Source organism: Lynx rufus, unplaced genomic scaffold (genome assembly GCF_022079265.1).
Source record: "Lynx rufus isolate CCGP_SWC_20201006 ecotype Redwood Valley unplaced genomic scaffold, mLynRuf1.p SCAF_18, whole genome shotgun sequence".
Taxonomy (NCBI): Eukaryota; Metazoa; Chordata; class Mammalia; order Carnivora; family Felidae; genus Lynx; species Lynx rufus.
In genome coordinates, this window is record NW_025814832.1 from 39,032,239 (window position 1) to 39,056,145 (window position 23,907).

Genomic DNA, 23,907 nt, shown 5'->3' on the forward strand with positions numbered 1-23,907 from the left:
ACAACTCAGAATCGAAAGAGTTGAGTGACTGCTGTGTATAACCCCTTAGTGTTCAATCTACTTATTTCTTGGAACAAGTTTTCTCTGCTTAAGTTTATGAAAAAGTCAAGAAAAATAGGTATAAAAGTGTTGCTGACCCAGGGCACCTGCGTGGCTCAGTCAGTTAAGCAACTGACTCTCGATTTCGGCTCAGGTTATGATCTCGCCTTTGGTTGGATACAGCCCTACCACCGGCTCCCGGCTGGCAGCGAGGAGACTACTTGGGATTCTCATTCTCTCTCTCTTTCTCTGCCCCTCCCCCTCACAAGATAAATAAATAAACATTTTTTAAAAAGTGTTGCTAAACTTTGTCTTATTCTAATAAAAAGTGATATTCATCCACACTCATGAGCTAATGAGAAGAAAATACCCTTTTATAGATGCATTCCCAATAAAATTTTAGTTTCTATAAAAATTTGAAATATAATTATGTTCTTTTGAATAACTCTGTACTAAGTGTAACCCTTAAAGTCTTGATAAGTTTACAAAAATGTAGTTTTAAAATTTTGAGATATGTGTGTGTGTGTGTGTGTGTGTATGCATTTGTTGCAAACAGTTATGATCAGGTTATCAATAATAGGTCTTAAATCTGGAAATAAATTACATGTAGCATAAACTGTGGGAATAGAATGGAATTATAAGAAGAGAAAAAAGAATAAAGAAGAGCTTATTCTTGTGTTTTTTTTTTAATGTTTATTTTTGAGAGAGAGTGTGGCTGAGGGAGGGGCAGAGAGAGGGGGGACAGAGGATCCAAAAGGGGCTCTGTACTGACAGCCACGAGTCCAATGTGGGGCTCCAACTTTCTAACTGTGAGCCCCATGTGGCGCTTGAACTCACAAACCATGAAATCACCACCTGAACTGAAGTCAGACACCCAACCAACTGAGCCACCCAGGCAACTGGTTCTTGTGTTTTTATTTATTTTGTAATGTTTATTTAATATTTATTTTTAATGTTTAATTTTGAGAGAGAGACAGACAGAGTGTGAACAGGGGAGGGGCAGAGAGAGGGAGACACAATCTGAAGCAGGCTTCAGGCTCTGAGCCCTCAGCACAGAGCCCCAGGCAGGGCTCGAACTTGTGAACCGTGAGATCATAGGATCTGAGTTGAAGTCAGTCGCTCAACAGATTGAGCCACCCAGGCGCCCATTCATTCTTGTGTTTTTAAAATGAATGATGTTGGCTCAGGGCACCTAGGTGGCTCAGTCCATTAAGCGTCTGGCTTCAGCTCAGGTCATGGTCTTGTGGTTCTTGAGTTCTAGCCCCGCATAGGGAGGGCTCTGTGCTGACAGCTCAGAGCCTGAAGACTGCTTCAGATTCTGTGTCTCCCTCTCTCTGCCCCTGCCCTGCTCTCTCTCTCTTTCAAAAATAAACACTAAAAAATTTCTAAAAAAATAAATAAAATGAATGATGTTGGCTCTCAAATCACTATGCTATTTGTGTCTAAATATATTGGTATAAATAAAGCAATTTATACAGTATCAATAGTCACAATGCACTGGAAATAACATGTTTGCAACTATTTAAACTTATCAATGAGATACTTAAAATGTTAGCTTAAAATGTGGTGGGCAGGGGATTCATTTTCAAAATTCTTTCAAGGAGTACCAAAAAAGGACGGAAGGCCAGTGGCCAGGTACTTTTTGGACAACAGCCCATCTCATTGGAGTAGTTAACTGCAGAGTTCTCAAGCCAGACCATCTGGGTAGAAATTGCTTCCTTTGTTAGGTAAGATTCTTTTTTCTTTTTAATCAGAGTATAACTTACACATAGAAATGCACCTGTTTTCACAATCTGATATACACGTATGTAAACAGCTCCTAGATCAGGAAGCAAAACAGTACTAGCACCCCAGAAGTCCCCCGCATGCTTGGGTGAATTTCTTAGCCTCTCTCTGCTTCTGATTTCTCATCTCTAAAATGGGGCTAATAATACCAACCCCACAGGGTTGTTGTGAGGCTTCGATGAAGTAATGTCTGCAGAGCAGTCGGCAGGGACTTGGCACAGAGGGAGCACTATGGACATGTCATGGTTCTTGATGGTGACCAAGTCAGAGACTCTCTGTTTCCCTTTACCCCAGCCTGGCAAAAAGCCCCATGCTCCTGGGGCTACTGAACCCAGCAGAGCACTTTCCGGTCCCCCACACACAAATCCTTGTGAGAGGGACTTGGAGAAGACCACAGCTGTTGGAGTCACAGCACAGTCAAGGACCTGATGACCCTCAGGTAAGCAACACACCCAGCCTAACATGAAATGTGCAGACTTTATTAGCTGTGAGACATTCCGCTGCCGCTAGAGTCCCAAAGGTCATCATAGAACCATGAGGGGCAGAGTGGCTGGGGGCTGGAACTCTGTGCTCTGATGTGTCCACTACAGAGGACACTTTCATCTCCAGTCAGTTTACAGGCTCTTGGCAGGAGGTCTCACTAACCTTGGGTCCTGGTCCGTGAAGCGGTGTATAGTTCTGAGCCGTAAGGAGTAAGTTTCTCACACAGATCAGAAACTTCTCCTTTTTTCACCGACCTCTCTGTCCTGTAAGCTACCCCCACCCCTGAGCCTCCCCACCCTCCACGAGGCCTACTGTCTAAATAGGGCCCTGGAGGAGTCTGGGAAGGTCCTGACCATCTTCACCCATGCCATCGTGGGTCACCTGGGTTGGCAGTTTGTAGCTATACTAGAAGAATGAATGGTTTTCAGAGGCCAATTTGGCAGCTGTCTGCCTCCCCTAAATCCTTAACTTTCACCCACCTTCAATCCCCTCATATTATCTCTATCTTGGGGTTCAGTGGCTCTAACTCCTGGCCAACCCAGGATCTGAGCCATGTCTCTGAAACTCCAGCTGCTTAGGGACGGGGCCAAGGCGTTCGGGAAGGGAGGGAAAACGGGGACCACAGATGAGTCCCTGTACCTCCAGGGGATGCAGAGGTGAGGCTAGGGGTGACAGAAGCCCCTCAGGCTGCTCCTGTTCCAGGGACAGTGTGAGAATTTTGTCTGTTGCCATGACCAGGGGAGGCACCTCGGAGGAGGAGTTCTTTCGCTTCAGCCTACACTTGTTCAAGTCACCACAGCCTGGGACCTGGGAAGGGCAAGAGAGGGGGAGGACACCAGCTTCAGGGATGGGAACCGGCAGAAGCTGGGTCCCATTGCCCTTGCCCCAGCTGTGGGGTCTATAGTCACAATCTGGGCTTTTCCACCACCTGTCCAGGCTCCTTGACTGTGACTCAAAACATAAAAGAGGACAGCAGAACCCATGGCTGCTCTCAGAGCACAGAGGCCGTGGGCCTGATGTCACAGTGAGAAGAAGATGTGTAGTTGTCTCCAGGAAAGGCCCTGGGGAATCCCTTCACTTGCTCACCTGTGCAGGGGGCAGACCACCCTGGGGCAGCCTAGTTCCCGGACTCTGAGTGGTTGAGGCCACGGGAAACAAGGCCAAGTCATTGGAGGCTCCTAGAATGTAGCCAGTGTGGCCCTGGGGCAGGGGCTGCTGAAGGAGCTGTAGGATGCGGCTGAGGTCTGAGGACATGCGGGACTCCAACCTGCCAGACAGAACCCCACAGTCAGGGTCAGGGTCAGGGTCAGGGTCAGGGTCAAGACAAGGGAGAGCTGTTCAGGTCCCGAGAGCAGCTCTGGATTTTGTAGCCTGCATGCCATTCCTGCTGGATGGAATGGCACCCTGGGACCTACCTGAAACTATTTCCCTGGTACACTCCACAGGCCCTGCTGAAATTTCCCTTAGCACGTCCCTGACTTCAATAATGACAGTGACCAGGCACTGTGCACACATCATTTTGTCCTCATAAGGAAGCTTTGATATGGGTATTTTGACTATCCCCATTTCATGAAAAGGCAGATGGAGGCTCAGAGTGCTTAAGTAACTTGTCCACACTCTTGCTGGTAAGTTGCAGAGCCAGGTTTGGAGTTCAGGACCATACTGCCCAAGCCCTCACTCTACCACCACGGTCCTGCCATCCGCAGGCCACGTGCCCTCTCCAAGGGACTATGGAATTTGTTTCTGTACCAGGTTATTCCCCTATTCTAAGAAGGCTTCCTTGCCTGTTCTGCGGTTTGCTAGGACAAGCCATCCAAGGAACCAGGCTTAGTGACTTAGGGATGGGGAGGCCTGCAACTAAACAGGGCTAGCCATTCTAAAACCCGCAGGGCACTCAGTGTGATGTCCCTGAGCCACCAAGAGGGGGCACTCGTGCCTAGCCCACTGCTGGCTGTGTTCTCTGCAGCCACCCCCATCCTGGTCCCAAAGGGCACTCACCTGTTCATCTGGGCCTGAAGCTGCTCCAGCCTGGAGCCTAGCTCCCGAGGCCAGCAGTCTGGGTCTCCCTGAGGGTTTGGGGGGCTGTCCCTTGGCCTTGGGGGCATTTGATGCAGCAATTCAGGCCAGAGGCCAGATGCATCTGAGATGCTCAGAGAAGGGGCTGCAGCTACAGGAGGGAAAGGGAAGAGTGAGCTTCCGTCTAACTGATTCCGCAGACCTGACCAGAGCCCATCTTCTTCCCCTACCTGTCCTGGGAACACAGGTTAGGAGAAGTGGATCTCTTTACCTGAGTGCCCTGGAGTACAAGGTCCTGTCCCCACAGAGGTCGGACTTCCAGGTTCCAGGAGGCTGTAGCCCTGGGAAGGGGGCTGGAACCCCAGCTTGGGGGAGGGGGGGCTGGCTGGGTGGGGACATTCTAGCCCTGGCCTCACTGTCCAAGGAGCTGCAGTCCAGCGAGTCCCCTGGAGCTTCTATGTGAAACCTCATTGGGCTGGCCTGTATCCACCCTGGGGGACAGCCCCCATTCAGGCTCTGAGGACCCAGGGGGAGGAAGGAGACAAGGGCCTCTATCACTGAGCCTAGAGAGGGAGCCCCTCTCCTCTCATCAAGGGGCTGGGGAGACCTCTCCCAAGATGAGGCAAATTGGGAAGGACATGAAAAGGGGAAGGAGGCTGGGCAGGGGCTTCAGGCTGGGGCGAGGCAGACACTGGTGGCAGATGGCTTTGCTCACCTGACTGGTTGTCACTGAGGAAGAAGCCTTGGTGGTCCTGGCTGCCTGGAGCTGGTTGGGGTGATGACTGGAGACCCCCGCCTGCCTTGTGGGGAACAAGAGCATCAAGTAACAGGTACCAAAGCTGGGACAAGGCCTCTTTGTTCTCCCCTGCACCCCCTCCTGAGGCCCTTGCGACAACTAGGTGAGAAAGCGGTGACAGGTGGCCGGGTTCCCCCTGAGGCTCCAGGCAGCTTCCTACAGGTTCTCTCCTGCGTGGGTGGGCAGGAGACAAACAGAGGCTTGGAGATGAGCAGATGCCCCTACAGAGTCTTGGAAGAGGCTGCCTTGAGCAGCAAGATTTGGGGGTGGGGGCATACAGAGGAGGTGTTCTTGCAGTCCTTCCTTTCCTGAATGCCCTGATGCTGCTGTCCTCAGCTTGGGCTACTGGGGAGTTCCCTCCAAGGAGACTGGGTCTGGAATCCCCAATCCATCCAGGAGGTACCCTCAACAGCACGCTTGGCAGACCACCCTCTTGGCACCATGAGACTTAGGGGTGGGATGCCCAGGGGCAACAGATGTCCCAGGCCATGGAGACCACATCCCTCTTGCCCGGTGTCCGGCCACTGAGCACTCGGGCCACCTGATGGCTCCGAGTGGCTAGGGCCCCCAAGGCAGCATCCTTACAAGATGTCCCCTAGACCAGATCAGGTGGGAAGAAGAGAGGCTGGGGGAGGGGAGACTAGCAGAAGGGACAGGGTGAGGAAGGCTGTCCATGGCAAGAAAACCTGCCTCGGCATCATCCTCCAGATGCTGTGCATGGGGCCTGAGCCAGCAGAGCCCCTCCTCCTGAGGCTGGGGGTGGGAGGCGCAGCTCCAGGGGGCCTCCGCCACTGTTGCCCCCGCCAGGCACAACAGCCCCCTCCTTCCCACTAGCTGACTCCAAACCCCCTCCTCCATACAGTCACGTCCGGGCACTCCAGTTTACCGGCTGTCCCACTCCTTGGTAACCCTGAGCTCCACAGACATTTGGTCTCCCCACACACCCTCGTGACTTCCTTGGTATTTACGCAACTCTTTATTTTCTCTGAGTTGTTATAATCTTCTCCACTGAGTGATAAGCTTAGGAGGAGAGGCTCTACCACTTGTTTACACGCCTGGGACCTAGGGATGGCAGACACCCCTTCCTCCAGCTTGGTGCCATGGGGTGCCTGGGTTGTGGAGTCGCACAAACTTGAGTCTACATTTTGGCTCTGCCATTGACTATGTGGTGGTATGGCTTTGGTCAATTTGTCATCCTCTCTGACCCTTAGTTTTCTCATCTGGAAAGTGGGGAAAATAACACTAAGTGCAAGGTGAAGACTAAAAGAGATCATGTACAAGAAGCCCAGTGCTTAGCATGGGGTTGGCGCTTGATAATTGGTAGCTATCATCATAATTAGCATTATGTTGGCCGTGGCAGGCACAGAAGAAATTGCGGTGAAGGACGCAGGATGGGGTTGAAAGGAAGGGAGGTGGTCAGATGGGTTCCCTCCGGCCAGGCAGGCCAAGTGCTCAGCAGCCTCCACTCCCCATTACCAGCTGGCCGAGGACCCCTACCCACCCTGGCCCACCCAGCCCAGACTCACGTCCCGCAGGTTGAAGGTGACTTCCAGCTTACTCCAGAAGCTGTCTGCAAACGCAGGGTACATGTCCAGCACCTCCAGCAGGTCTGCCCGCTGGATCTTGTGCAGGTCACAGTAGGTCAGGGCCCGCACATCTGCACTGGACTTGCCAGGCCGGGCATGAAGGCTAATGGGCTCCCCAAAGATGTCGTTCTTTCCTGCCAGCCAGAGGGGCAGGGGGTCTCTCCAGGGTCTGGCTCCAAGCTCTCTTCTGAAGAGCCTCCCTGAGGGCCCCTTGGCCGTGAACTCCTCCCCACCCCACCCCACCCCACCCCACCCCCAACCTCAGGGATCCTGCCAGGCTTTGGCTTGGTGCTCAGGGATCAAGCTCTAGGGACAAGGTTGGATGTGCTGGCCGGGGGTCAGGGGGTGGGAGTTGGATGCAAAAGCTGCCTTTCCTTTGTTCTCTGAGCTCTGCAGAGGCCACATACCCTCCCAACATGTGGGTCCCTTGCCTCAATCTTCTGACCTCTCAGGACCACCCTCTGTCAGAGTCCCCCTCCTATTTTCCATGGTTTGTGGCACTGCCCCTATCCACCCCCCTGCTCCCCAACTCCAGGAGACAGTGGGCAGAAAGAGACACTAAAGGTCCCTGCTCAAACTTTTCCTCTCTCCTCAGCCTGGTGGTACTGCAAGAGGGCAGGGAACCCAGGGCCAGGGGCACCCAGCTCCCCCAGGGCAAGGCCTGAGGCCTCTGTCTCTTTGTGTTCCCACTCCCTACTGTGGGGCCACATAACCAGCATGGCCCTGGCAGAGCACACCTGAGAAAGTCACTTCCCCTTTCTGGACCCCAGTGTTCTTATCTCTAAAATAAGTATAACTGTATCTGTCTTGCCCCACTGGACTGTCCAGAGGCACAGACGTGATGCTTGAGAAAATGCCTCAAATAGCAAGAGGCACCAGGCAGATTGATACAACGCATTGGGACAGACGGATGTCCCAGGGTAGACATAGGCTGGTGATACTTGGGGCATGTGGCAAAGATATTGGGCCCTCCTGGTGTCAGGGCCACTGTGCTGGCCACAGTGAATGGGCATGAATAAGATGCTGTCCCACCCACAAGGAGCCCCAAATCCCTACAAGGCAGGCACATAAGCAACCAATTAGCTTACAGATGATCTATAGAGACTTAGAACAGGGAGAACCAAGAAGTAAGGGGCTGAGGAGGGGGGAGGGGCTACCAGGAGTGGTAGGGGCAAGGAGGAGGGGCGTACAGAGGAAGTGAAGTGGGGGCTGGGTCGTGACGATGAGGCTGGCTGGGCCCCCAGCAGGAAGGCCATCAGAGCAGAAGAAACAGCTGTGTGGTCAGAGCTGGCTGGCAGAGAGCCTAGGGCCGGGGTACCAGGGACCATGATTGCTTTGACGTCCACTCCCCCACAGGAAAGTCCAGCCCCTCAGCCTGGCGATACCAACCAGAAGCGCTAATGGTTTGCATGGACAATGATGGATGGAAACCAAGACCTGTTGCCCACGAGAACAGGATCAAAGGTCATTCACAGAGGAGGGGGACTGAGGCCCAGAGAGGGAAGGGACTCACCAGAGTCACATATGAAACCCATGAGCACAAAATCTGGGCAACATTATAAAATGATGGTTATCCAGTAGATGAAGGATTATGATCTAATGTTCATTTCCACTCAGGACAAAATAAGAGGATTTCAGGTCTCTAACTGAAACTTAAAATGGACTGGCTTCTTAATTATTAAATAGAATTATTGTCCTTCTCATGTGGATGAAACTTCTAAGGTAGGCTGGAAGTGAGGGAAGGTCTCACAGAGGAACCCCTGTCTTGAGCCCAGCCTTGAAGGATGACTGGGGTCTTCCAGGCAGGTGTTCCAGGCAGAGTGGCAGCACGTGCAAAGGCAGGGAGGTGTGACAGGGACGGCAGTAGAGAACTAGAAGTAGTTTGTATGGCTGGAGCGTGAAGTACCGGGGGAGGGTGGCAGGATTTAGGGTGGCCAGACTGGGGAGGACTATGCATGCTGTCATCAGGGGTTTATATGGGTCTTAGGGGTCACGGGGAGCCATGGAAGATTTTGAGCAGGGGAGGAGTATGCGCAGATGTGAATTTCAGGTCACTGGCAGAAGATTGAAGATGAGCTATGGGTGTAGTCCAGATTCAGGGACACAGGAAAAGGAAGGACATGGTGAGGGCTGGAGCCAGGCAGGGACAAGGAGACAGGTGTGGTGTGGGAGACAGGTGTAGGACACAGAGGTATTAATGAGGGGAACAAACAGGAGTCTGTGGCTGCCTGCATGGTGGGGGTGGGGCAGGAAAGGAGAAGAGTGCTCCCTTGGTTGACTCCCAGGTCTCTAGCCCCAGCAATGGATGGTTCAACAGTGATGGAGATTCTGCAGGAGCAGCTTCTGGGGAAAGATAATGATTTCAGACTGAGACATGTTGTTTGGTCTGTCTATGGAATATAGGGTGGCTTTACCCAGGAAGGAATGGAATATTCTGTTCTAAGGAGAGATTGGGGTCAGAACAGAGCTCTGGGGGCCTATGGCATATATGAGGCTGAGAGCATGGGAGCAAAGAGGTAGTTCAGGAGAGGGTGGAGGGTGAAGAAAAGAAAGCAGAGCCCGCACTTGGTGAACACTAGTCGAGGGCAGGCCAAAGGGAGAGGACTAAACAGAGGAACTGGGCGGGGAGGGGGGGTGCTGTCCAGTGGGGTTGGAGGAGAGCCCAGCCACAGAGACCAAAGGAGGGAGAGGCTGACATCCTGATCAGGGTCTTGGGGTGGGCTAACATCAGGGAGAAGGCAAGGAAGATGAGAATCATCTCAGAGAGGTGAAGTAACCTGCCCAAGGTCACATGGTTGGTAAGTGGCAGAGGCCGTGTGGGCCCCAAATCTGTCCCCTGTCCAATGCTCATCTCATTCCTGCAAAGTGTCCAGCTGTCCCTGTAGCTGCAGTGAATGAGCTTGGGGTCCTCCCTCCACCCAAGCCAAACCTTTGCCCTCTCACACTGAGCTCCCCAAAAGTGGAAGAAGGTAAGAGCCTTCCTGGACTTCGGAGTTAGACGCATAGCCCTTGAATCCCTGTTTGGCCACTTGCCAATATGACCTCTCTGAGCCTCTGCTCCCCTATCAGGAAAATGGAACTTATGGTAGGGGTTTGTTTTAAGGATCCGGTGAGCTGGGCGTAAAGCTCTCTGTTGCTCATGCTTACATGGCAGGCCGGCAAAAGGTGCCACCATCATCATTAGGAACGGAGTAGTCCAGGCAGGAGACGGCTAGTTCCCCTACACCCACCCTACCGGTCTGGCCCTTCCTGCCTGACCCACCTAGGATGGCCACGACCACGTCGTCACGCAAGATCTCGATGGAACCTCGGGAGATGAAGTAGAGCGTGGAGAGCACATCGCCGAGGTGCACCAGCGTGTCCCCAGGCGGTGCGTGCGTGGTCTTGAACTTGACCGCCAGCGCGCGCAGGCAGCCCTTGCTGGCGCCGCGGAAGGCTGGGCAGTGCTGCAGCAGCGCGCGGTGCAGGTGCAGGCAGATGTCGGCCTGCAGGCACTCAGGGAAGCCCTTCAGCACCTGCGAGGGGGGCGGCCGCGTCCAGGGTAGTGCAGCTGGGCTTGGGGCTGGGGGAACGGGGTGGGGAGGGGTCTGGGGACGCCCTGTGCCCGCGGGCCCTTGGCCTCCCGTGGGACACTTAGCCAGAGCTGGGACTGGAGCTGGATCGCCTGCCCCACCCGAGGCAGGGCGGCGGGCTCTCACCGCGTTCATGTCAATGCCGTTGGTGTAGGACCAGGCGTGCTGGAAGTACTCTTCCAGGCGCTGCCGCAGCGGGTTGGGGATCTGGTGGAAGCGGATGAACTCCTTGACTCGCAGCATCTGCGTGTGGTAGCGGGCAGTGCCGGAGTACAGACGCTGGATGATGGCAGACACGTTGCCAAAGATGCTGGCGTACATGAGGGCTGGAGTGAGGCAGCGGGGGGTGCAGGGAATGAGCTCCTCCACACCCCCACCAGGCCATCGCACCCCGGGGCATGCTCCACACCTCCTTCTCCCTAGGAGTCCTCTGATCAGGGGCCCCTCTGTCTAGGGCCAAGTCAGAAGTGCCCAAAACAGCGCCAGGGCACATGAGGGACAAAGGCCCCGGGCTTCCTGCCGTCCTCCCTCTGTCCTGTGTCTCTTGGCATCTTGCTGGGCCCAGAGGCCAAACTCCTGAGAACTAGGGCAATGATTTTTTTTTTTTTTTTTTTTTTAGTGCAGATTTGTTTTCTCCTTCAGGTTGTAGAAAAGCATAATAAAGGGAAAACTCTTGGTCTCTGTTTTCACCCATTTTTTTTTCTCGTTGTTTTTGTTTCTCTGGGCTTTCACATCTCTAAATACTCTGAACATGACAACTTAATCTACGTGTAAACTTCCACACTGCCTCTTGTGTTCCTAGACCCAGTGTCTTAGGAAGCAGGCAACACAGTGCAGAGCCTGGGAACATACACAGCCAGAGGAGCTGGCCCCCTGGGATGAAATTGGGTCTCTGTGTAACCCCTGGAAAGTTAGGACCTTCAGGTTCTTGGTCTGTAAACTGGGCCTGTAATATAGCCCCCATAGGCTAGTGATGAAAACAAAATGTGCACCTTTGATAGGCACTTAGAAAAGTGCCTGACAGGGCAGCTGGCTTCCCGGTGTGTGACCTGTGCTAAGAAGGGCCCTGCTCGGTTCCATGCTCTGCTGTCACCATTCTTGAAGTCTTTAAGACTTTTTAAATAAACGGCCCTACATTTTCATTTTGTTCTGGGCCCTGCAAATCATGTAAGCTGGTCCTGGTCCCTGGCACATAGCAAGGCCTTGTAAGGGTGTTAAGTTTCATGCATGGTAGGGGCACCTATGCAAAATTTCACTGTGCTCTGTGCTTAGTATTTGCCCATTGCACCCAATGTTACTGTATTATGGCTCATTACAAAACTGAAACTTGAATGCCATGGGTCAGGCCCAGGCATGAGGGGCCACTCACAGCCGATGAGCATGACGCAGATAGAGAAGACCTTCTCAGAGTTGGTGTTGGGGGAGACATTGCCGAAGCCCACGCTGGTAAGGCTGCTGAAGGTGAAGTACAGGGCCGTGACATACTTGTCCTGCACTGAGGGGCCAGAGGCCGGGTCGCTGCCGTTGTAGCGCTTGCCAAGCTGGGCGCCCAGGCTGTCCAGCCAGCCGATCTTGGGCTCCAGGTAGGGCCGCTCCACGTTGCCGATGGCATACCAGATGCAGGCGAGCCAGTGTGCAATGAGTGCGAAGGTGCACATGAGCAGGAAAAGCACGGCCGCTCCATACTCAGAGTAGCGGTCCAGCTTCCGTGCCACACGCACCAGCCGCAGCAACCTCGCCGTTTTCAGCAGCCCGATCAGGGTTGTGGTCTGGAGGGACAGGAAGGGGGTCATGGGGCCAAGAGTCAGCCCTTGAAAGGCTGCACTTAGGGCCACGCTTGTTTACTTGGGCATATGGTCACACAGTCATTCAACAAACACTTATGGAGAACCTGCTCTGGGCTCTTGGCCGGTGAATCACAGTGCAGGACCTTAGGGAGCATTCAGCCTAAAGCTCAAAACAGTGTTATAGTTGCTAGGACAGAAGTCCAGGGGAGTGCAGAGAAAAGGGAGATCAATTCTGCAGGTGCAGGGCAGGGGAGGCTTCATAGAGGAGGTGACACATGAGCTAAATCTTGAGTGATGAGGCTGAGTCTGCAGGCGGACAGGAGGGAGAGTGAAAGGCATTCTAGGCACAGGGAACAGAATGAGCCAAGCAAGGCATGGGGGTGTGAAATGGCACAGCCCACATGGAAAACCAAGTGCAGTGCTGGTGCCTGGAGTGCATAGCAGAAGATGGTGGAGTGATGAGGAATGAGCCTGGAAGGTGTGCACGGGCTGCTCCCACGGGCCTCAAGGTCCCAAATGAGCTTAGTTTTATTCCAAGCCATTGGGGAGCCACGGAATGTTCTGCAGACAGTGTCAGATGAGTGATCTTGAACTGGTCCTGGCTTCTGTGTGGAAGGGTGAGACTGGCAGGTGAGGCTGGTAAAGGGTGGGTGTGGGAGCAGGGAGTCATGATGGATACCTCTACTCCAGCTGGACAGGCTGTTGGTGGGGGGTGACTGGAACAGAATGGGAAGTTCATTCCAAGGAGGTGGGGCAAAAGGGGGGACTAGGAGCTATGAGAAGAGCTTGCAAATAAGAGCCTGCAAATACCTTCATGTCAGCTATGGGGAGCCAGTGGGCATAGTGGAGGGTCAGGGGGTGAGAGGGGGGTCAGGCTGCCTTGTGCGAGCAGCCCACAGCTTCCCTTTCCAACTCCAGGGTGAGTAGAAGCCAGCATGAGGGCATGCGGGGTGGCTGCCCATCCCAGAAGGGGCAGAATTCTGGAGCATAGGGAGGGCATCCAGGCCTAGGGCACAGCATTGGTTGGTCGTTCTCCAGGGCTGGGAGATGACACATGTCCCAGGCCGCCTTCCCACCTCCACCTGCTTTGGCGAAGGCACCCCATACCAGATACTCTCATGCCAGGGCTGTGGGGCTGGGAGGCCCGAGGGCTGGGGCACAGGGGATGGCCACAGCAGATGGCCTGAATGGGGTTTGCTCACCTCATCAGAGCCGGTGCGGAAGATGAGAAGGTCAAATGGGATGGCAGCCACCATGTCAATGAGGAACCAGCCCTTGAAGTAGTGGATGGCAATGCGGCGAGGGTGGCTGACCACCTCGTCATTGGTGTTGACGTAGGTGGTGCGGAAGTTGATGACAATGTCCACAACGAACATGATGTCTACGATGAGGTCCACCACTGTGAGTGGACTGCAGGTGTAGCCACAGTCCATGCGTTGAGATTCATCCTGGTCGCTGAGCAGGAAAGCGGCCGAGTAGGGCGTGAAGATGGCTGTGTAGATGACCAGCAGCAGGATGAGCCAGTCCCACACGGCCTTGAAGGGGCTATAGTGCAGGAGGGTCCCGCGGTGGATGCGTGGCGCCTGCAGCTTGTACTCCGGCAGCACGTCCGCGCCCAGGGACAGAACCTGGGGGTGGGGGCCATAGGGCAGTCAGCAGGGTGTCCACTGCTAGTGAGACAGGCCTGGGAGGGATGAAGACTTAGGGGTGAGGCCTGGGAAGGAGGCTGTAGGAGAGGGTAGGTGAAGAGGGCTGTGGAGGACAGAGGGGATGAAGCAAAGATGGGATAGAGTGTGTATGAGGCAAACTCATAAGGGGACAGGTGTATTGGGAGGAAGTGGGCTACAAGAGGAGGGGTGCAGCTCTGTTGCATAGTGACCCCAGGTTCAAAGCTCACCAATTCCCTCACAAACAGCCATCCTCGAGTGGAGACAGGGCTAGGGGAGGGGTGAGGGGAGGGAGGGGGATTTAGGCTCAGGGTCATTTGTGGTCATGTTCCAGAGAAGAGCCTAAATTGAGGGGGTAGCTGGGGGTCCGATCCTCTTTGGTGGGTTTGGGAGGTTCCCAGTGGCCAAGATTCCTGATGGGAACAAGTCACTCCCAGAATAGCCTCTTCATTCCTGAAGACCTTGTGGAGCCTAGACCAGCGAGGGCCCTCCTTGGGGCCCACTTGCAAAGCCTTCATGGAAAGAGTCAAACTTGGGGGCGTGTAGCTAATCTGAGCCTTTGACAGTTCCTGGGCACCAGGGAGGTCCGACTATTTTGCGCATGTCCAAGGGGGGTTTGTATGAGAGAGAGAGAGAGAGTGAGAGAGAGAGAGAGAGAGAGAGAGCATGAGCAGAGGAGAAGGGCAAAGAGAGAGAGAATCCCAAGCAAACTCCATGCTCAACGCAGGGCTTGACCCCACAACCCTGGGACCATGACCCGAGCAGAAATCAAGAGTTGGACACTCAAGCAACAGAGCCACCCAGCCTCCCCCAAGAGGGTTTTGATCATTACTTTCAGCTGATCCCCCTCTGCTCTGCCCCTCCCAACCCTGCCTCGAGCTTACGGTCAACGTAGGGTCACCAGGCCCAGCCCAACAGACCCAAGCTCTACCCAGCTACCCATCACAAGAAACAGCTGGGGCATCAAGAAGGGCATGCGTTTTGAAGCCAGGCCTCCCAGGTTGATCTCAGGTCTGACATTGCTCTAAGTCTCAGGGCAAATTTTATGGCCTCTATGTGCCTTAGTTCCCTCATCAGCAAAATGGATAGCAAAGGACAACCAACTCCTTAGTATCGTGATTAAATGAGATGGCACATCTCCAAGGCACGTGCTGATCTATGAGGATTCTTCCTCCCTGCTCCTCCTGTGTCAGGCACTGCCCCAACAAGGATGGAACCTGAGGGGTGTCCCACTGACCCCTCCACCACCGCTGGATAGGCACTGGCAGATGGCTCTGGTTTGAGAAAATCTGCAATATAAGGTTCTGACCTTGCAAACGAGCCCAATTAACAGATGATGTCACCATAAGGAAGATCCATCAAAGGGCTGTTTTCACCCTGTGGGTTCCTGATTAGCCATCTAAATCCCTAGAAGGGGTCTCACAGTGTCCCCACCCTACAGTGACCCTCTGCTCCGCCTTCAGGCCTGAGCTCCTATTCTGCCTCTCAGGAAGCCTCCTCTCACCTTCTTTCTTGATTTTTCCCTTTGTCCCCTGTAAACACCCCTGAACACACAGCTATTCTCCACTGAACAATAGGCCATCTTATATGCTCTCTTAGTCCACATGGAGGCTCAGCTGAAGGGAATGACCTCAGTCAACTGAGCTGAATGAGCATTGAGAGCTTGGGTCGTTAAGCCACTCCTCTCCTTCCCTGGGTCTTGAGCAGAAGACCACACCAAGACGGAACAGCAAAGCATAGGGCTTGTCCCAAGGCAGCACAGATTCAGAAGGTCGGGGGTGGGTGACAAGAGTATGTCCACTTCCTTAGGCCCCCAGACAGAGGGGTCATCCCCCCATCACACAGACTCCATACTTCCCCACTGCCTCTGAAGCCAGCATGAGGACAGTTCCCAGTGTTGCCCAGAGCTGCAGGGTCCTCAGGATGTAGGAACTCAGGTATGAGGTCCCAGCCCTCTGAGCCCTGGTTGAGGCCAGAGTGACTCTTCTGCTCTGGGTCCCTGCCAGCTCCCTCCCCTGAGCTCTGTCAGACGCCTCTCCCACCTTAGGGCCCATATAGGGGAGTGAGTAAAGCCAAGACTAGTTGGGGCGGGGTGGGGGGGGGCAGGATGGGAGCAGTGGGTTGGGTGGGGCAGGGACCACAGTCCCCAGCCAGGCCTGTCAGTCTTCATGGGCGGCTCTCCAGTCTACCAGCCCCCATAACCCCTGTGCCAACTTGAGAGCCCTGAGGTGAGTGGCCAGGTGGAGTCCCTCATGGTTGGGCCACTGGGCCACCCTGCCTGACCTCTGCGGGCCTGGCCCTGCAGCTGTGGTACTTCCTTCTCCAGGGTTCTGAGTGTGGGGAGGGGCTGGGTCACAGGGAGTTTCCATCCCACCTGCTCCCTCACAGGCTGTGATTCAGGCAAAAGGGGGCAGGGAGGAAAAAGAACTGCTCCCATCCCTCGTGAAGCCAAAGCCTCCCAGAAATTTGGGTGCAGGCCCTCCCTGCCCCCCATGACCTACACTTCCTTGCTCAGCCCTGGCCTAGCCCCTCTTGATGCCTCCTGGGGACTGTACTACTCAATGTCAAAAGAATGTCAAAAGGTCCAATTCTCTGCACATGAGAGCTCTGGGACCCAGACAGGGCACAAGGTCCCTTGTCCAAGGTCACACAGCAAGTCAGTGTCAGGACTCTGGTCATCTGAACCTCAGGCAGGGCTTTTGCATTTCCCTCTAGGATGGTTAGGTGGGGATTGGAGCCTCAGGCCCCATGCAAAGGGACATGGGGGTCAGCTGAAACAGAGAACCCAGGGAGGTTTGCCTTGGGCTGGCCAAGGAGGGGTCGAAGGGGAGGGAGGCATTCAGGGCCTGATCTCCAGGAAGCTGCTCAAAGAGAGCTAAAGATTCCAGGGCCATCTCCCCTCTGCTTGGATTGTAGGAGGCTCCTGCTGTGTGTTGGGAGGTGGGGGAACAGGGGCAGGAGCAGGGCTGGGGCCTCCCTCCATCCTTCCTCCTCTTTCCCTCTCAGAGTGGCGCTGACACTTCTCTCCGCTTCTCCTTCTCTGTGACTGGCAGAGCCTTGGGCAGGCCCCCATGGCGGCCTGTGTATTCCCCCATCCCAGGCTCCTCCAGACCTAAGATGTGGCACTATTCACAGGCCCTGCTGACTCTGACCTCCTCATGCTCCACCACCTGGATGGTGGCCTCAGGGTAGGCCTTTAGGTCTAAGAAATCAGACCCCAGCAGGACAGGAGGCCTGGGGCTCAGACCAGACCCCTGGGGACTGGCCAAGCTGACTGCCTCTGCCACTCCCAGCCCCAGAGGAGCCCAGACCCCAAGCCTGAGAAGGGACCTTCAAGGCCAAACACAGCCCCGCCCACCCTGCCCTGTGGCCCGCACCTGGGTGACCTTCTCGGTGACGTTCTGGGTCCGCTCCACCACCTTGTGTGGTGCGATGATCTCAATCTCCGTCGTGGAGCCCGAGCGGTGCTTCTCCAGGTTGAACTCCACAAAGTTGAGCGTGAACTGCGGGATCTGGCTGATGGTCCTGTACTTGACCCTGCCTGTGCCAGGACCCTGTGCACCTGGCCTGCCATGAGAGCCCTCTGAAACCAGGCCCAGGGTCAGAGCAGCCCAGGCCAGGGGACCAGCTGCCCCACTGGGGGCCCCCATTCACCCCTCCCACCACTACCTGCACCCCACCTTACCGGAGCCCAGGAAGCTCTGGGACAGCAGGCACTGGGACAGGCTGCGGCGCTCACTCTTGGCCAGGAGCTGGGCCAGATCCTCGAAGTTGAGGATGAACATGATAACGGCTCCATCCTCGTTCTTCACAGGTACCACATCCACCAGGCATCGGAAGCTGGAGGCTGCAAACACCATTGGGAGGGGTCACAGAAAGGATCTTCTCCGGCAGTAACCTGGCCAGGGGAAGCCAGGGAGGGGGCTGGGTTGAGGTCAAGGCAGCCACGGGGTGAGGAGGCCTGGACTATTGGGCAGAGGGTTGGTGATGCTGTCTAGCAGGTGTCCTACCCACAGGCCAGAGGTGGGGAGAGCAGCTTAGCTGCTCATTAGGAGATAATGTAGCATCGGGCCCAAGTCCACACTCAGCCCTCAGCTCAGGGCTTAACCTTGAGGTTTGCTTCTGTTGTAATTAAAGCTGAGCAGATGGGGTGGATTAAGTGGGGAGGTGAGGTCGGGCATTCTACCCCCATGTAGCTCTGGCCGACCCTGGGTTCAGCTCCCATACTCCTGTCCCACAAAGATGCCGCCCACGCCCCTTGCTGGAAGGAACTCACTGTTGAGAACACACTAAGTGCTGTGTCCTGAGTCAGTTGGCACTTTAGGCCTCAAGATCCATAGTGGTGGCTAGTGGGTCCTCAGGGGGCAGATATAGACCCCCATTCTGCAGAGCCTGGGGTTCTGAGAAACTGACTGGCTGGTGCTGGAAGGGGACATGGAGTGGGGTTCCAAGCACACAACAGCTCTCAGCACACAACGGCTGGGGCAAGGGAAGGGACTGGTCCAGGATGAGGACACTGGAGTGAAGGCCAGGCTGCTGCCCCAGGACCCAAAGGCACTCGGGGTCCCTAGGCAGAGATGCTGGGACTGGGGAGCAGGCAGGGCAGTGACCTGGGGTCTGGAGAGGGAGAGAGATGGCAGGGTGGGGGCAGACCAGGACCCACTCTCCCGCCCTCTTGGGCAGCTTAGACCTAGCCATTGACCACTGTTCCTCTTTCTTAGCTTCGGGGTCTCCCATCCACATAGGTGGGTGGGACAAATCAAAGCTAAGTCAGCCACACACCCCCAGAGCCCAGCCTATGGGCTGAGTGGGTAGGTGGATGTCCCATAAGCCCCCTCTCCATGGTACCCAGTGGTCCCATGTCCCTGAGCTCAAACTGTTGGTGGGTATCAGGCCCAAAGGGCAAGATACTAAGGGGCAGGGGCCTCAAGTAAATATGCAAATCAGAAGGCGGAGCTGCCATCCCTTCAAGGGCAGGTTTGCATCTGTCTCATTTTTGAGGGGTCAGCACCTGTCCCAGGTATTGTTTGTTGAGTGAGTGAATAAAAGAATGTGTAAATGTGAGTGGGTGGGAGGCCGGTTGGCAGGAACATTGCTACTTTGGGGTCCGTTAGAATCGCTCATCCCCCAAAGCGCCTCCTCTACTATCAGTGCAGCCGAGCCGCCCTCATCCTCCCTCCCACCTTCCTCTCCGGGAGCAGGAATCTCCTGGATCAGATTCCCGGACTCCCAGGCACCAAGCAGCCATCTGCCAGCTGCTGCACTGGGCCCCGGGGGAGACATCCACACCGAGGAGAGGCCACCCACCTGCCTCTGTGACCACTCCTGGGCTCACAGTGCTCTAGGCTCTGCGGCCCAGACCAGAACTGGGTACTCTTGTCAGCCGGGGACATGGAGGGGCTTGGACACAGGGACCTAGCCAGGAAGTCTCCTTGGCCGGTGGTCTGAGACACTCCCCCCAAGGCCAGATTGTCTCTTTGCTCTCTGGCACTACAGAGATTTTGCCTGGCAGAGGGCAGAGAGAAGGCAGCACTGGGCAGAGGATCAAGGCCTCCAGGCTCTCTATGCTGCTGGGGGCTGTCAAGGCCCCATCTTCAAGTGGCTGGACTGACCCATTGATGCTATCTTTGGAAAACTGAGGCTGGGAACAGACCAAAGACCCATCATAGCAGTGAGGGCTACATGGGAGCTGTGCGTGGCACCCCATGCCCAGCCTTCAATCTTGCTGCCTGTAGGGTGGGCAGAGACAGGAGGCTGTGAGGATTTGGCAAGTTCAGAGCATCCGTTCCCCCCATCCCTAGGCTGTCCTTGCTCACAAGTAACTGTGTCTGGGCGACCAGAAGTGGGTGAGTGTGTCACCCCAGTTGTGCCCAGGAATGGCAGTGTCCCTGTGCTCTTGTCCCATTGCTGGAGGAGGAGCCACAGTCTCTGCCTTGTTGTCCCTTCCGAGGGCTCCTCCCAGTGCCCACCTGTTCTCTGACCAAGTGCAGCAGATTTGTCTGCCCCCTGGTTCATAGTCCTTCTCTCTGCTCTTCTCTGCCTTTTGGATTGCTCCTTCCTTCAGTTTCTCATTGTCCCAACCCCTCCCCCTCCCAGCCCTTGCCCCTGTTCTGCACAGTCTCCTTGCTGTCTATCACCCCCATCTCTTTATGCCCACACCACCCAGGGTTGCAGTGAGCCTTCAGGGAGGAGCTGGTGCTACAGAATGCTGCCACTAAGAGGGTGGCTGGTGAGGGCAGCCTCCTGCTTGGTGCTTCTGGTATTCATGGGTAAGTATGTGGAAAACATTGGAGGCCTCTAACCTAAGCCCTTGCCCTCTCCTCCTCCTTGAGAGCTGAGGACTGGAGGAGCCCCAGGCATCCTCTAGTGTGGCTTGGAGATTAGGAAACCCTCTGGTGTGGGGAAGAGGACCTGACAAAGCAGGCAGGGCTGGGCTCCTCTGGTAAGTGCCCAGTGGGGGCAGGGGTAGAGGTGGGAGAGATGTAGTGCTCTCCATCCCTCCCTCCAGACTCTCATTAGTTCCAGTCTTGTGACCATCCCCATTCCTCCTTATCTGTTAGGCTCTTACTTTTCCTAGTAAAGGCAGATGGAGGAAGATCCAGGTTCTCAGGGGTCTCTGAGCCCTATCTCATGCGATAATTTTGCCAAGTGCCCTGGCTTCTTTGAGTCCAATTTTGTGCAGCTGTATAATGTGGAGATAAATGGACACAGACCTTTCATTTTGACTTGGAGAACTGTCAGTGGATTACCCTTTTAGAGGAAAAGAGGATTATAAATAAACCAGCTAGAGTTCTGTACAGGACCCTTTTCCACCTCGCTGGAGTCAGGGGGAGGGAGTAGGAAGAGATATTGACTTGAGTAGGGAAGAAATCACCATTAGGATGCCAGTCAGCAGGACTAAAGGATATATGTGAATATGATAAAAAAGAATCATGTGGTCAGATTGGACCATAAGGTGAACATAAGTTATCTGGGTACCACATCGTTTCCTTAGGGTAATGCAGGCCAAGAAGCTCTTTTTTTCTGGGTTTCAGGCCAATCTCGGGCAAGTCCACGTAGTCAAAGGCTTGGGTAACAGGACAGAGAAGGGCTTAGGGTTGGGTGGGGTAGACTGGGGGCATCAGGTATGTGGTAATGTTCCATTTTCACTGAGGGCCAGCCTCCAAGACTGGGTCCTGGGGTCTCTTCTGATAGCTGGAGGATGCCAGCAGTGTTCTGAAAACCTGAGTCCTGATCTCAGAGGGCTGATACTTGGTCTTGATCTTTGCCCCCTGCCCAGGAACATGCAGTGTGCTGTAGAGACCCTAAGAGACCTGATCTGATGTCCCCGGGAATCTGAGAAGAGCCTATATACCACTCTAGGGCCCAGGTAAAGCTCTGGGGTCAAAGACAAGGAACTGTTGTCTCTCCCCCTCCCCCCATTTCCTGCGGTCCCATCCTGTTCCCTGAGGACCCTTCTCACTCCCCTGACTGTCACCTCCTCCCTGAAATGATGTGAGGAGGTGAGGTCACAGCTTTTAAAAATATTCTGACTTCATTAACCCTGTGAGTGCTACCAAAGTTAGCCAGATTCTTCCTAGTCCCCTAATCACTATCCCTGCATCTGTTTGGTTGGTAGCAGCAGTAGACAGCTAGGGGGACAGCCAGGATCTGCCCATGAAGCACTCTGGAAGCCCTTAAACGCACACACACACACACACACACACTCGCATGCACACTCATGTTCACACTTACATTCATGCTCCATACACACCCCAGGCCCTTGGAACCCAGGCTCTCAGTACCCTTCAGTCCCAATCCAAAGGAACATGCCCTTTGTCTATACTCAGATGGCCCTCATGCCTGCCTTTTCCAGATGTTCTGCGGTTGGAGTAGAGGCAGTTGGGGTCCTTTTTCCCCTCTCGGTATTACAGAGAACAAATATCTCGAGTAAAAAAAAATCCAGACTTTGGTTCTGGCCCCAGGTTGGATCCCAGCAGTAGGATCTTGGGCAACTCCCTCCTTTTTTCTTGGGCCTTGGTTTCTTCATCCATGAAATGAAGGGATTTATCTAAGCCAGTGGTTCCTAAATTTGGCAGAACATCAGAACCGCCCAGGAGATTTTTCCAAATGCACCTGCTTTGGCCTCAACTCACACCTCTGAGTCAGCCTCTCTCTAGGGAAGGTGTGTTTTGGAAAACATGCCCCAGGTAATTCTAATGCAGAACCAGGTTGAGGGGGGCATTAATCCAAATGATTTCCAAGGGAATTTCAGGATCCTAGTTTCCACTCGTCTCTCCCTTCCTTCCTGCCCACTGTCTCTGAGGTCCTAGGGGGAAGGTCTTAAAGGGCTGCAGAGCTCTGTTCTCAGCCCCTGCCCCATGGTTCTGTTCTGCTTGCGGTAAGCATGGGCTGGCAGTGACATCCCAAACTGGATGAACCTCTGGGTCAGGACAAACTGCAGGACCTATCTCTCTAAGGATCTGGGGCTGAGTGAGCCGGGTCTACTGTTTCCCAGTCAGCAGCACCCAAGCCTTGACTGCCCACAGAGGCCTTGAGGGGGTGACTCCTCCCCTAATCCCCAGAGCAGACGGAGATGAGGAAAGGTTAATTTTCGTTCCAGCTGCCTGACAGCTGGGGCTGACAGTGACAGAGTGGGCGGCCAGGAGACTGGGGACATGGGGGAGGGATGGTGGAGCGGGAGGCCCTGCCTGGGGTGAGGACCAGTCAGTGAGTCAGCCTGGTCTCCAGCTTCTGAAAAGGACCTCAGAAGGCACTGAAATCAATGCCCATTGCTTTCTCCTGCAGATGAGGAAACTGAGGAACAGAGAGGAGACAGGATTTGTCCCAGCCCTTTGGTCCCTGGGTCAGTGGCCTCCCAGTTGGCCACTCTGGCTGAACAAGAGAAGGACAGAGTCTGCCTTGCAGAACCCATGGCCCAAGGGAGCCTCACCATCTTTGCGGTAGTAGAGGATGTCCACCTTGCACTCCTCTGTCCCCAGTAGGGCCTGCGCTAGACGGGACATGGCACTGCGTGGGGTATTGGGGCCTGTGAGGAAGTCACAGGTGCACGGTCGCTGCATCACCTCCACTCGGGAGTAGCCAAAGAGTTCACAGAAGCCGTCGTTGCAGTAAATGATGGCACAGTTCTCCATCTGAGCATTGGCGATCAGGAACTTCCGACCTGGGGTGGGATGTGGGAAGCCCATGGCAACCAAGATTGGGCAGCAGGGAGGGAAAGATCATAGGGATTCTTGACAGCGGTGAGGGGGTGTCTAGATGGGGGAGCAGAGGAGTGACCAGAATGAGGTAGAGGAGAAGTGAGGTCTGGTGGGGGTGGGAAGACCTAGGTGGCTAGAGTCAAGGGGGGAAGGTCATGGGACTTTGAAAGTAATGAGGGGGGGGGGTGGTTCGGATAGGGGATCAGAACAGTGACCAGAGAAGTTGGGGAGGGGGAGTCAGGCCTGGGGATGGTGGGGAGACCAGGGCAGTAATGGGGTCAGTGAAGGAGGAAAGAGGTCCAAGGCTTCCTGGAGTCAGCGCAGGGAGTCAGGAAGAAGGAGTAGGGATGTGACCAGATAGGCCCCAGGCCTGAAGAGAGCTCTTAGAAAGATTAGAGTGGTTACACCCAAGAGGCAAAAAGGAGGGAGTCAAGGAAACTTCTGGAGGAAGTGTGTGGGGGTGGGGGAGGGTGGGGGGTGTCAGGAGGAGGAAGAAGGACAGTGATAGAAGGGGAAGTCAGCGCTTGGGGTACCAAGAAATCAACTCAGGGGAGGAGGGTGGGGCTGCAGTCTGCCCCTCCTGCTTCAAAAGAGAGAGTGGTATTGAGGCAAGTGGAAATCGCTGGAACAGAAGGTGTCCGGGGACATTAGAGCATTCAGCATCAGTACCCCGCTCCCCCCCACCCGCCCCGCTCCATTTGAAGTAAGTAAAGGGGTCCCGCCACTCCTGCCACAGAACCAGGACTTCAGATCGTTCCCCCCACCTCAACGCACAGACTCACTCTGGCCCTCGAACTTGCGGATGATGGTGTCCAGGTACGTGTTTTGGGGCGCGACGTGGCCCCTGCGGACAGGCATCTTTTGGCCACGGCCTCTCCCCGGAGCCACCAGTGCCCCGGCTCCCTGCGTCTCCGTCTGTCTTCAGGCTCAGCGGCGTCCGGTTCCGGGTGGGTGCCTCCTCCGGGGAGGGTCGCGG

The 23,907-nt window shown here is 54.9% G+C and overlaps 1 protein-coding gene across 1 annotated transcript; it reads right to left on the minus strand.

The window, feature by feature from the left end:
• Window positions 1-2,829: 2,829 nt before the first annotated feature.
• Window positions 2,830-23,789, minus strand: KCNH6 (potassium voltage-gated channel subfamily H member 6). Its single transcript, XM_047081060.1, has 13 exons — window positions 23,714-23,789; window positions 22,664-22,894; window positions 17,417-17,578; window positions 17,109-17,314; window positions 13,267-13,692; window positions 11,647-12,046; window positions 10,404-10,603; window positions 9,968-10,220; window positions 6,646-6,839; window positions 5,039-5,123; window positions 4,306-4,474; window positions 3,394-3,574; window positions 2,830-3,114 (listed from the first exon to the last, which is right to left on the minus strand). Exons 1-13 carry the CDS (start codon window positions 23,787-23,789, stop codon window positions 2,830-2,832), a joined length of 2,868 nt encoding a protein of 955 aa, XP_046937016.1.
• Window positions 23,790-23,907: the final 118 nt, after the last annotated feature.

Excerpts from the sequence above, each read along its gene's own strand:
- KCNH6 (XM_047081060.1), bottom strand. The coding sequence starts at position 23,789 with ATGCCTGTCCGCAGGGGCCACGTCGCGCCCCAAAACACGTACCTGGAC. Across the intron at positions 13,693-17,108 it reads TCACCGAGAAGGTCACCCAG|GTTCTGTCCCTGGGCGCGGA; the intron begins GTGCGGGCCACA and ends CCCCACCCCCAG. Across the intron at positions 10,604-11,646 it reads CTGCGTCATGCTCATCGGCT|CCCTCATGTACGCCAGCATC; the intron begins GTGAGTGGCCCC and ends GCCTCACTCCAG.